We start from the raw sequence: 13,071 nt of genomic DNA, 5'->3' as shown, positions 1-13,071 counted from the left end.
GACCACCTCAAAGGTCAATTTTTCCACCCTGTAGTTGTACTCATCTCCAAAAGCCACTTCCAATTCGATCTTACCAACTGGATAAGCCGACTTACCAGGCACCACACCATGGAAAACAGTATTGGACTGGCTGAGGTTCTTATCAATCAACCCCATACGACGGAAGGTCTCATAATAGAGGATGTTGATGCTGCTGCCTCCGTCCATGAGCACCTTTGTGAACTTATATCCTCCCACCTGAGGAGCCACCACCAGGGCCAAGTGACCCGGATTATCAACCCGGGGAGGGTGATCCTCCTTACTCCACACAATAGGCTGCTCAGACCATCTTACATAGCGTGGAACCGCCGGCTCAACAGCATTCACAGCCCTCGTGTGAAGCTTCTGATCTCGCTTACACAGACTGGTGGTAAACACATGGTACTGTCCACCATTGAGCTGCTTTGGATTGGTCTGGTATCCCCCCTTGAACATTCTGAGGATTGGAATTTGAGCCGCCGCCCGGGCCATGAAACCGCCAGCGCCTGAGCCGCCGCCCGAGCCATTATTGCCATTAAAGGCATTGGAATTCTTCAAGGCTTTCATGATTGCGCAATCTTTCCATAAATGAGTAGCTGGCTTCTCCCTGGAGCCATGCCTTGGACAAGGCTCATTCAACAACTACTCAAGTGTTGGGCCTGAACCGCCGGCTCGGGGAGGTGGCCTCCCTTTACGTCGCTGGTTGTTACCCTATGAGCTGGCATTGGCCACAAACTCCATGCTGCCATCAGCCTTACGCTTGTTACCTCCTTGGTTTGCCGGGTTATGCTGAGGACCCTTGCCATTGCCGTTCTTTTTTCCCTTCCCTGTCCTTTCATCAACTGAAGCGGGGTCATTGGTACTATCAGAGTCGGCGTACTTGACGAGAGCCGCCATCAGCGTACCCATATCATTGCAGTCACGCTTGAGCCGCCCGAGTTTCATCTTCAGGGGCAGGAAACGACAATTCTGCTCCAACATTAAGAGTGCAGAGCCGGCATCCATCTTATCAGATGAATGTATTATCTCTTTGACCCGGCGAACCCAATGTGTCGTAGACTCACCCTCCTGCTGTTTACAGTTAGTCAAATCCATAATTGACATAGACTGCCTACAGGTATCTTTGAAGTTTTGAATGAACCGGGCTTTCAGCTCAGCCCAAGACCCGATAGAATTCGGTGGCAGCCCTTTCAACCAAGTGCGGGCAGCCCATCTAACATCATGGTGAAGTACTTGGCCATCGCCGCTTCGCTGACCTCCAGCAATTCCATGGCCATCTCGTAACTCTCGATCCAGGCTCCGGGTTGTAAATCAGCCGTGTAATTAGGCACCTTCCTAGGCCCTTTGAAGTCCTTGGGTAGACGTTCATTGCGGAGAGCCGGCACTAAACAAGGGACACCTCCAGTCCTTGTAGGGATACCTACGTCGACGGAAGCCGTCGGATAAGCCGGGGGTGTCTGGTAAGCCGTCAACTGAGGCACCTGCTCCGCCTCTTGCCGTGCTCTGTCTTGATCTGCTGCGTGAAAGGCCCCATTATGAGCCGGGCTATGGCCAGGTGGCAAGTCACGGCGTCGGACATTACTTGAGCCGGTCGCTGAGACCATGTGTCTGCTATATCTCGGGCTCCGGCCTGGACGAGGGGTTGAATGGATCCTGTCCCGGCTATAAGAGTACGCCTCTTGCTGCGCCAGAGCTGTCTGAAGGAGTTCTCTGACCCGGCGGGTTTCAACAGCCGTTGGAGAGTCGCCGTCAATTGGGAGAGCCGCCAGCCGTGCCACCGCGGCGACCATGTTTTCCAGCGGGTTGGCATAATGACCCGGTGGTATTGGCACGTACTGAGGCGGGGCAGGGTTCACCCGGGGAGGCCCCATCACTTGGGGCTGAATAGGTGTCCCAGCCCCGGGCACTATAATCTCTGGCGGGTTACTAGACCCTGCACCAGACGTGTTGAAGAGATTTCGAGGATCGTAAACCGGAGGGAGTCGAGATTGGGCCTTTTGATGCCTCCATCGCATGACCTCATTGGATGCGTTTTGATCCATCGTGAGCCGGAAGGACTGTGCCTGAATCAGCTGAGTCTGGGCGTCGAGAGCCGCCCTCTCTGCAGCCATCCTGATCCCCTCCGCCGCCAGATCCTCCTTGGCCTTTGCTAGATCCAACTTTAACTGTGCCACCTCCGCGTCATGCTGAACTTGATCCGCCGGAGCCACCGTAGCGGTCAACAGGACCGTCAGCTTGTCTGTGAGATCCATCAGCACCTGAGCCGGTGAAGGCACCGGGCTTCCTGACCCGGAGGCGGGGTTTTGAACAGGTTGCGCGCCGGCCATGAAGATTCCAACCCGGCTCGGCGGTTCAAAAGGGTCCGGAATGCTGTCGCCATCGGAACAACCCCTGAGCCTGCCGTCCTGAAGTTGATACAACGAATTTGACTCATCCGTAGACGACTCGCCGTCAGAGCCGGCAGCCGTCTCATCGCCAGATCCAGACCCTTCAGAGAGTCCTCCATGAACGCATCCCACAAAAGCATGCTTCAAGGTGGGTAGAGCCCGGGCGGGTCGTGCACGCTGAGCCGTCTCGATGAGATCGGCGCAGAGATCCGGCTCAGGGCCCGGCTCACCAATCTTTCCAATGAAGACATGAATTCCGCCAAAGGGGACCCGGTACCCGTACTCAATTGAGCCGGCGTCGGGGCCCCAGTTTGCATCGTCGATGTAGAGCTTGCCGCGACGACTCTTGGTCATCCGGCCCACAGCGTATCCCTTGAGCCCTTCGAAGCTGCCCTTCAAGAACTCAAATCCATCGTGCGCTGGCCCCACGGTGGGCACCAACTGTCGTGGAATTGTCACGGCAGATGTCCTCGAGCTAGGACTTAGTCGTGGAGGCATCGCAACTACGAAGCTTAAAGGGGTTATACGGGACAAGGAACACGGGGTTTATTCTGGTTCGGCCCCTTACGGTGAAGGTAAAAGCCTACGTCCAGTTGAGGTGGTATTGATTATGGTTTCGATGACCAGGGAGCTTAATTGCTATGCCTGGCTCTCGACGAGATCTTACTCATCCCTAAACCGCCGCTGGGTCATCCCTTTATATAGAGAGGTTGACGCCCAGCGGCTCTCGGAGTCCCGTCCGACTCATAAGAGTGTCCGGCTCGGACTCTCAACTATTCTTGCCTTACACTACAAGTCTTGCCATACGGCGGTTTATCACTACGGGCCTTAAGCAATCTCCGGGTCTTAGGCCCATCTTCAAGCTCGGTACTGGGCTTCGCGTGATGACCATTATGAGTAACCCGGTCCCTCCTGGCGGGTGACTCTAAGGGTTATATCCTCAACAGTCTTCGAGGATGAGAGCAGCGACGACTTGTCCGGCCTGCAGATCTCCTCCTCCGACGACGGGATGCATTATCAGGTCAGTGGTAGAGCTAGGGTTAGGGTTAGGTGATTTGGGGATTTGCGGATTTGATGATCTGGTTTTCTGATTTGAGGATTTGCTCTCTGTAGATTCGTGCTAGCATTGAAGACCAAGACTACAATGGCTTGGAGAATGCACCAGAGGGGCTCTGTGTGGAGCATCGGCTGCCAACTGAGCGCCGTGTAGCTTTTGAATCATTTGAGACGGGCAGGAGGTTTCTAGTTTGTGCTCAGCCTGTAAGATTCATGCTCTATTTATGTTCACTGTAATTTAGTTGTAATATAGTTCTTAGTACTGATGATGAAGCACATAGTTTACCACTTAGTACTTTTGATGCTTCTAGTACTCATGCTCACTGCAATAGCTTAGTTGGCTTTGTTCACTGTAATATATTTATGGTTTAGTTATTTATTAGTAGTTCTGATGATTATGGTTTTGATGCTTATGTTCACTGTAATATGTATATGGGCAGCAGCTTAGTTGGCTGTGTTCACTAGTACTGATGATGAAGCAAATTGTTGGCCACATGTATAGGTTGAGGCAGTATAGGTTGCAGTTGAAGTAGCATTGTTTAGTTGGCCACTTAGTTGGCAGTGTAGTTGCTAAATTTTAATTGAGGCAGTATAGGTTGCAGTTGAAGTAGCATTGTTTAGTTGGCCACATGTATAGGTTGTAGTTCTGCAGTTGTTAGTTCATTTTTTAAAAGTGCCCTTTCATAATGGTAATTCTTCAGAGAGTAACAATATAAGTGTTTGCTATATTGCAGGAAGCTGTCAATTGTCGTTTCCTTGCTTGGGTTGACCCAGAGTGGCCTCCCACAATGCAAAATGCATTGTTGAAGCTTTGGGAAATGTTTGAAGACAGCAGGACTGCTAGGAGGAAGGATAACCTGGAAAGTTCACTTACTATCCACCACCTTAAAGAAGAGAAAAGGAATCTGGATGCCAACTATGTCAAACTAGTTGAAGATGTCCATCAACTTCTCAATGCCCAAGAGGACAGGGTGTTGGATTTATCCAGTAGTAGTTTCTGGAAAAAAAATATCCAGTAGCTGTCTTAACTCATTGACAAGTGGGACCAATTCACTTACAGGTGGGACCTATTTGACAGCGTGGGGCCAACTTGTCAGCGAGTTGTCTGTTTGATACTTGACTGGTTTGATGATTTTTTTGAACATCAAAATTGATGAAAACAAGATCAAAATGCTCACTGACAAAAACAGCTCTGAAACAACAGCTCCATCAAAATCCAGTTCAAAAAAGCATCTTCAAAATGATCACTGAGACACATAACTACAAACTTGTTCAACATAACAAAAGCAAACTTGTTCAACCACATAACTACAAACTGAGACACATAATAGCACAAGCACAAGCACAAGCAACTCATTGTCCCCAGTAGTAGGGGTCATCCCAATGCTCCTCCGCCTCTCGCCATTGCTTGAAACCTTCTCTGGTGGTTTCGATTTTCTTCCATGCCTCGTAGGTGACGTACGCATCTTTTGCTGCGTACTCGATGAGGTACTTTGGCAGTGGGCTGATCCCCCATAGTTTGTGGTCCTCTTCATTGTTGATCTTCTGCTTCATTTTCTTGTAGGATGGGTGGATGAGGTTGGCTGCAAACTCAGCCAAAGACTGCCACCTCTTTCCATTGTTTGGAACTCTCCATTGGCGCTGCATGTCGACGAACTTGTCGGGGTTGATCTCCAAACCAGACAACTTCAGCTTCTCCTTGTCACCTCCAATGCAAAAGCCAACAAAGGTGTACAGCTCCTTCTCCTGCAGGAGCGGGCGGAGTTCCTTGGGCCTGCATCAAATTAATCTGGTGCATCAAATTCATCTACTTCAGAAACTACACTAGTACAGCCAGTTCAGAAACTTCAGAACTTCAGAACTAGTATTGCATCTACTTCAGAACTATTGCATCTACTTCAGAAACTTCAGAACTACAGAAACTTCAGAACTACAGAAACTTCAGAAACTACTAATTAGACAGAAACTTCAGAACTTCAGAAACTTCAGAACTGGATGTTTTTACCATTTGGTTGCCGCAGTGATGTGGTATACCAGGCAGAGATCCTCCACGCATAACTGCAGAACTACAGCCATTTGCGGAGGTTCGTCTTCGCTGGTATACTCGACATCAACGCCGATCGACCGAGGAAGCATGCCGCCGAGCCTCTTCCTGATCTCGCGGATCCTCTTGTTGGCTTCATCTGGATTGCTGGTGCATATGACATCCAGCGGCTCCTTCAGGTGGGTATCAACCTTGAGCGGCACGGTGTAGTCCAGCTTCTTCCTGGGGACCGGAACGTCGTCGTCGACCACCATCGGCTCCTTGCCAGACGCCTCACCACGGTGGTGCTTGGCAGACGGAGGGGAGTTGCTCCATGATGCCTCTGCCATTCTCTTGGCAGACGGAGGGGAGTTGCTCCATGATTCCTCCGCCATTGCCCTCCTGGCCAGCGATGGCGGGCTTGAGATAGAGCAGAGGGGAGTTGCTTGATGGTGGAGGCAGATGGAGCGGCAATGGAATGAGGAGGGAGGCAGAGGGAGGCAGAGGGAGGAAGATGGAGCGGCAATGGAATAGGAGGGGAGTTACCTGGACTGGAAGAAAACCCAAACTCCCTCTGCATCGTGGGGAGTTGCTAGTGGGGGGAGACATGGGGCGCACAGTTGCCTCGAAAACTCAAACGTCCCCGGCCCTTTGGTTTCTCGCAAGTGTCCAAACCCCGGCCTTCTCCTGTTTCCGAAACAAAAAAATAGCCATATTTTGCTCTAAAATTAATGATCACTGCAGCCATATTAAGAGATCAATCTTCAAGCATTAAAACAGCACCAAAACAATCACTGCAGCCATCCAAAATGGCACCAAAACAGCACCAAAACAACATTCCTTGATGACTCAGTGCTGCTAGGGCAAGTGTGCTCCAGCCTCATCATTTTCTTAATAGCAAAAGTCTTCTCCCCTTTGATAACTACAGCAACTATGCAAAACTGGCAGTGCTCTTGCTTACAACAGGCAATGATCCTTTGGTCTGAATTCCTGTGATACCTGAAGTCTCTGGCCTGTGTGATGTGCAAGCTCAACAAAGCATCTCTGAATTGCTGTTGATTCTTGAAGCACATGTACAGACATAACTGCTGATGTGGTTGCTCAAGTTTGTCATTGTACCAGATCCTTGGTTTTCTTTTCTTGGCCCTACTCTTCCTCCCTTTAGGTAGAACAAAGGACATTGGCTCATGTCCATCATCATCATCCTCAAACAGCAACCCATCATCTTCTTCATCTGATGAAGGAATGAAATCAGGTTGCACCTCCTCCAACACAATTGAATGTGTCCTAGTAGTAGGGCCTCTCCTAACTGCCAGCTTCTTCCTCTTTTTTGGAGGTTTTTGCATTGGTGCTTCTTCTGTTGCAACAACATTGACCTCATCCTCTTTCTCCTTCTCCTGCTCCTCCTCCTCCTCCATCTCAAACAAGTCCTCAACCTCAGTGTCACCCTCATAATGTAATTGTTCCTCTTCTGAATCCTCATCATCTTCATCTGAATCTTCATCTTCAACTTCTTGCTCTGCTAGTCTATTCCCCTCAATTATCTCTGTGTCTTCAATTATCCTGTACTTCTCCATGCGGAAAGGGTTGTTATCACTGTCATATGCAGCAGCCTCAGAGTCATCACTGTTATTATGTCCCTCCTCTAGCACTGCCTCTTCTTCCATTACAGCTTTGAGCTTCTCCTTACTAAAATTTATGCTCTCTTGTGTGCACTGACTATGAAAAACAACACCTTGTTGATCAACAGCAAGAACTGCAGGCTCACTAAGATCATACACAACAGGTGGTCTATACAATATAGTTGCTAAATTTTCTTCTCTCCTCTGACAGACATTGCTGTAGTTTGATCTCACTAAATCTACTTCTATCTAACATACAAAAGGTGCTGTTGCCCTCACTAGCAAATTCAGAACTAAACTATGCTCATATTCCTTCTTAAGTTGCTGCAGTTTGATGTTTGTGTCAATTAACTCTAACCCATGCTCTCTTTCCTCTCCTCTGCCTAAATTCTTCATGTGATACAGTTCATCAGAGAGAGAATAACCTTGTGTGTGCATCAGTGCATATAAGTTCAGAAATGTAACATCTGAACTGCATATCTTCCTATCCAGATTGTGTTGTGCACATCAAAATGAATCCGAACATCCCAAACAGCATCATCCAAACTACAATTGACAGCACAAATTTATACTGTCATGAGCAACACTAACCCTAGCACCCTATTTTGGAATATACAGAAAGAAGCAGAAGCAGAGAAGAGAACGACTTACAGCACGCCGCCAGCAGCTCCACTGGTCCACTGATGGCTACTGGTAGGGTGGGCCACCCATATCTCTGCCAGCTTCACCCTGTCCTCCATTGACAGCGCGGCCTCCTCCTCCAAATCCGCGTCGTCTGCGCTGGAGTAGTATGAACTGGAGCCGTCGACGTCGTCCAGACCTAAGTGGTCATCGGGGCCGAGGCCAGGAAGGTCCCCGTACCCGCCCGCGCCGTCGACGCCGCCGGGACTCGCCGCCGCCATCGCCTGAGAGGGGAGAGGAAGACGAGGGCGGGGGGGGGGGGGGAGAGGAAACCAGGATTCGTCGCGTACAGGTTCGACCAGACCGGACCAAGCTACTTGGTGCGACCGAGCAGGCTGGGACGAGTGACCGCGCGGGTGCGGGTGCGCGCGGGTATGCCACCGTGGCACTTGACAAGTGGGCCGGGTCGGTCAGATACGTGGTCAATACGAGCTTATACGGCTATCAGACCGTTTTGCAACACTTAGGCTTAGAGTTGGCACTGCATGACAAAAAAAATGACTACTGGTACTGATTCGTCACAACGTGCCAAAGTGTGGTAGTGCCTTGCAATTAACTCGCACATCGGCGTCATCGCTTCGGTAAACGCGGCGTGCGGGCGTGCGTGAAATCTCTCGCCGGCCGGCGAGACGTGCGTCGCGTTTTCTCAATGTGCATGCGTTGGAGACCGGATGAACGGCAGTCAAATACGTTTCCCTTTATCAGCGAACCGATCCATCAGTTACTGTTTTTTAAGGAAGAAAAGCTACTGTTGTTGTTTTGCCCCGGCGAGATGATTGGGTTGCTTCGGGTAGAATCTTCCCCGGTTGCCCACATTCACAAGCATTTTAGCAGTTCGCGGGGGTTTCGTGCATGGGCAAGGTAAAACAGGTATTTCACCATCCTTCCTCCTGTCTCCTTTCGTCAAGTGTTGCCGTCATCATAATCACATTGATCATTTTCACCGACCATGTAACGCCATCATTTTGTGCTTGTACAGAAACTCTCCGCCAAAGATTCATGTTGACTTGGCTTAGATTCACCGTTTCACCTTTTACCCCATTGATCTTAATTAGCCAATATGACCACAGGCTAGGTCCTGCTACGTCTCAGTTTTTGGTCATTCACACTGGAAAATGCCTTTGCCCGTCAACAGTAAAATATATGCGATCATGCAAGGGATGGCCTTGGCCATTCAACATTCTACACTTCATGTTGCCGTTCAGTCGAACTCTTCTTAAGCACTATCTTGCATGTCGAACAATGGACTGGAGCATTCTGCGTATGGTCACTTGGTTCAGGAGATTAAAGAGTTAATAAGTAGTATGGAGTTTTATCCTCAGAAAAATTCTTCGTAGCCAAAATAGAGTTACAGATCGGCTAGCCAATATAGCCGTACCGATAGTACAACTGCTTTGTGGTTGGTCTCGGCTCCACCTTGTATTGAGAATTTGTGGCCTTAAAACTGTAACACTTACCTTGCAATAAAATTCCCTTTACATCGTAAAGAAAAAGTTCCACTCCATTTCCTATTCAGCTCCAAGAAGCCCCAACGGAGAGGATAGTCTCAAGTTAGCACGAGCAGCAAAAGTCAGCACAGTTCGTTTAACCTTCTGCTTAAAAAATGCTACCAGTCATTATCCATTGAAACGACACAAAGGACTTCCTTAAAGCTCGAAGGAAAGAAATACAGAATAACCCAATGATCATTGATCAATCACATCGATCCTTGTCTGTTTCCTTCTTTTGTTGGGACAAGTCAATGGCTTCAAACATCGGGCAAGCCTTTAACCTACCTAACTGCTAACTATAAACGAGCTTTTGCTGCGATTGTATGGATCAGCTAGAGCGCCAAGTCACCGATGAAGGCATCACTTGTATAGACTTAACACTGTCATTAGATTTAATCAATGCTGTCACATGATTGGAGGTAATACTCTTCGTGTATACTTTGGTGTCAGCTCTAGAAGGCCGCGCGTCGGTCTCAAGGTGCTTGAGCTAGCTCCATCACCTTTCAACACTGCAAAAACAACTTCCTACCCCAACTAACAAGATATCAGACAGAAACAGGACAATGCATCAATTGGATGGTGTATACGTCCATAAAATGTAAGCCTCATAGAGAGATAGATCACCCATAATTAAGAACTCGAAGCTTTTACGTTGCATCGGTTGAGATGGTAACGTTAGCTCATTTTGTAGTTTTATTCCTCTACATGTTGATGTTCATTAGAACAAAATTGTAGATCAATTGTCTCGGCTAGGGTACAAATAAGTTTAACAGATTGAATATGATATTTGTGACAAAGCAACATGTTGAAGCATGTTTCTTTGTGTCACTGCATCAGATTTAGCACAATTAATTCTTTTTATTTTGAAACACATTTTTTAGGTTAAAGGATGTTTTTCTTGTGTCAGTGCATCCGATTTAACAGATTTTTAGGTTGCCTGGTACTTGAAAGAACTGGCCCACATACCAATGTATTATGGCGAAGGCATGTGAAATGTGGATCTACCAGTCTTGAACCAAATTGTTACTTTCTGTTAAAGGCTTAGAGCATGGTTAATAGTATAGCCAACAACAGGCTATATGGAGTTGCCAAGTCACTTATAGACAATTCGATAGCTCACTTATACAATAGTTAGTCAAACTAGTAGTGTTTATACCATAATATATGGTCCACCTCCTTCTCTCACAAAGGGTGTTAGAGTCCGTGGTATAGCCGGATGTAAGTTTATAGCTCGTTTCACTTCTCTCTTATCTTTTCTCTCCTCCAACTAGGCATAAATCTTATGTGGCATCTCTTATATCCCACCTATGTAACTCTATTGTACTTGCTCTTAGGGCAGGTTGGGGTTAGCCTTTTGCTCTTGGAGTTATAAGCTGACCTTGATTACATGTTGCCCACCCATAGCCCCAGGTTGGAACAACATCTAAGAGTGATACTACAAATACAATGAACCAACCAGAATGGCGAGGGTTAGACGATTTGGCTTTATCCCCTCAAACCAGCCACACCGGATGTGTCCTACAAAAACAGGCTTCTATTTCGCCGTGTGCCCTCTGCGACATGTCCAATCGATTGCGTCATGTTACTTTGAATGTGACCATCATGTGAAAACTGTCCAATTGTTAAGCGTGGTTCTGTTCAAGATGGTTTGAACTAAATCTGGCTTCAAAGTTGCCACTGAATTTGCTAGAAAATACAAGGTTCCAAGTGGAACTTTTTTAGGAAACTACGTCAGACGAAAACGTTAACCATCCTGAACCAATTTTAATCCGGAAATAAAAGGTGGTTTTGCTATTTTCAAGGTGACCGAGGAATGTCTATTTATTCTAAATCATCGCTACAGTTTTCCGTATGGTTTTCTTGTGAATATGTTTGTAAGAAAAAATGTAGGGTTTCGGCAAGTTTGCCTCAAAATTTGCAGCTCTATACATAAAATTTCCTTTTCTTCTTTTATGAAAATGCAATGCTCTTGTTGGTTCCTCGAAATAAAAGTTTTTTATTGAAAATGAAATGTACTCAGCTATTTAATACGTACATCTTAGGTTCGTTCGTATTAGCTAGATGGGCTGTGAGTAAGCCAGTATAACACTATCGCTAAGGCCGGATTGTAACCAAATTATATCCTAAGTGCCACCGTTATTGCGACGAAAGTGTTTCAGTTATCCGGAATCTCATTTTACTTAGATGGTCCTCGCGTTTGCGTCGAGTGGCAACATGTTAACTTATAAGGAAAGTGTAGCACTGAGTCACATCAAATCAGCAATTGACAACCTTCAACTTCACTGAAAAATCTTTGGAAGAACCACAATGAACACAAACAAATCAATGAATGTTGTAGTACACCGTTATGATGGATCTAACTCTGTACAAAACTGTCATACACAAAACATCTATAAACGGTAGCTGTCTTCCGATGTGTCCTTCCAGAAAGAGTCACCCTCGAGAGAGCACAGCCCCGGCAGCTCCATCATGGGCTCCAGCAAGCCGCCGAACTCCTGTGTCGGCGACCAGTCACCCGCGGGTGCAACATCATATGAAGCGGCAGTGTTGCAGAGCTGATCAGCCGGTTCAGCTGCTGCAAAGGAGCTTGTCCCCGGAGACGTATCATTGGTCAGCTGCTGCTGCACCACGTGCTGCTCTGCAAAATTGGAGTTGTTGCTGAGATAACCCGTCTGCAGGTAGTTCATCTGGTTGGGAACGAAGCTGCTGCTTGAGTTCAGCACTGTGTTTGCTGAAGCCAGGTTGGCTATGAGGCCGGTGGTGCTGTTGTTAGAGCCGATGGCCTGGAGCAGCTGCTGCAGAAGCTGCGCCTGCATGAGGGCGCCGGTATCCAGGCCGCCGAGGCTCGCGGCGGCCGCCGCCCAGAGGAGCGCGGCGGCGGCGCCGTTGACGTCGTGGTTGGTCTGGTCGGGTGGCAGCTGCTGGTGGGTGACGGGGTCGACGCCCATCCGCAACAGCTTCTTGCGGATGTGCGTGTTCCAGTAGTTCTTGATCTCGTTGTCCGTCCGGCCCTTCAGGTGCGTCGCGATCGTCGCCCACCTAACGTCCACCAAATAATTATCCATGCATGTCAGTGTCGCTTCAGGACTAACAACTATACAAAAGCCAACGGTGAAGAAATTGACAGTGCATGGCGGCTAAGGTGTTGTGCGAGTGGTGGTGTGTGGAGTAGTTGGATTTGGACGTGGACTAGGTACGTACTTGTTGCCGAGACCGGCGTGGAGGGTGATGATGAGGCGCTCCTCCTCGTCGGAGAAGTTGCCGCGCTTGATGTCGGGGCGGAGGTAGTTGGTCCACCGCAGGCGGCAGCTCTTGCCGCAGCGGTTGAGCCCGGCGGCCTTGGGCAGGCCGCGCCAGCTACCAACGTTCCCGCCGCGCTTCTGGATGTGCTCCACCAGCGCTTTGTCCTCCTCCTCCGTCCACGGCCCTTTCTTCACGCCGGCGTCGTGGCAGCAGCACGGCGACCTCCCCATCAGATCGATTTTCTACACGCTCTGCTAGCTAGTCACTTAGGATGGATCGACTACTGGTGGCTGTGATCGCTGTAGTGGACAGAAGTCAGAGCTCATAAGCTATGTTCGTGTCTTCCCTTGGTGAGGTATATATAGAGGGCACGGCCATTCGGTGGTCGTAGTCCTAGACAGATTGACAGGGCACGCGCGAGAGGTGCAGCCGAAGCTGCGAATTTTCCTTCCATTTTGCTCTATGGCCACTAGTATTGAACAGTTTGTGTATGTCGGATATAGTCTTTAGAAAAAGTCGTGCGTACGATGTAAGTCAAAGAGGGCGGTTGC

The 13,071-nt window shown here is 48.5% G+C and overlaps 1 protein-coding gene across 1 annotated transcript; it reads right to left on the bottom strand.

The window, feature by feature from the left end:
• Positions 1-11,667: 11,667 nt before the first annotated feature.
• LOC123049960 (transcription factor MYB41) lies at positions 11,668-12,816 on the bottom strand. The gene is made up of 2 exons (XM_044472813.1): positions 12,479-12,816; positions 11,668-12,316 (listed from the first exon to the last, which is right to left on the bottom strand). Exons 1-2 carry the CDS (start codon positions 12,748-12,750, stop codon positions 11,668-11,670), a joined length of 921 nt encoding a protein of 306 aa, XP_044328748.1. The 5' UTR covers positions 12,751-12,816.
• Positions 12,817-13,071: the final 255 nt, after the last annotated feature.

The sequence above is a fragment of the Triticum aestivum genome, chromosome 2D (assembly GCF_018294505.1).
Source record: "Triticum aestivum cultivar Chinese Spring chromosome 2D, IWGSC CS RefSeq v2.1, whole genome shotgun sequence".
Taxonomy (NCBI): Eukaryota; Viridiplantae; Streptophyta; class Magnoliopsida; order Poales; family Poaceae; genus Triticum; species Triticum aestivum.
The sequence above is the reverse complement of the archived record's forward strand: the minus strand, read 5'-3'. Positions and strand labels throughout refer to the sequence as shown.

Excerpts from the sequence above, each read along its gene's own strand:
- LOC123049960 (XM_044472813.1), bottom strand. The coding sequence starts at position 12,750 with ATGGGGAGGTCGCCGTGCTGCTGCCACGACGCCGGCGTGAAGAAAGGG. Across the intron at positions 12,317-12,478 it reads CACGCCGGTCTCGGCAACAA|GTGGGCGACGATCGCGACGC; the intron begins GTACGTACCTAG and ends GGTGGACGTTAG.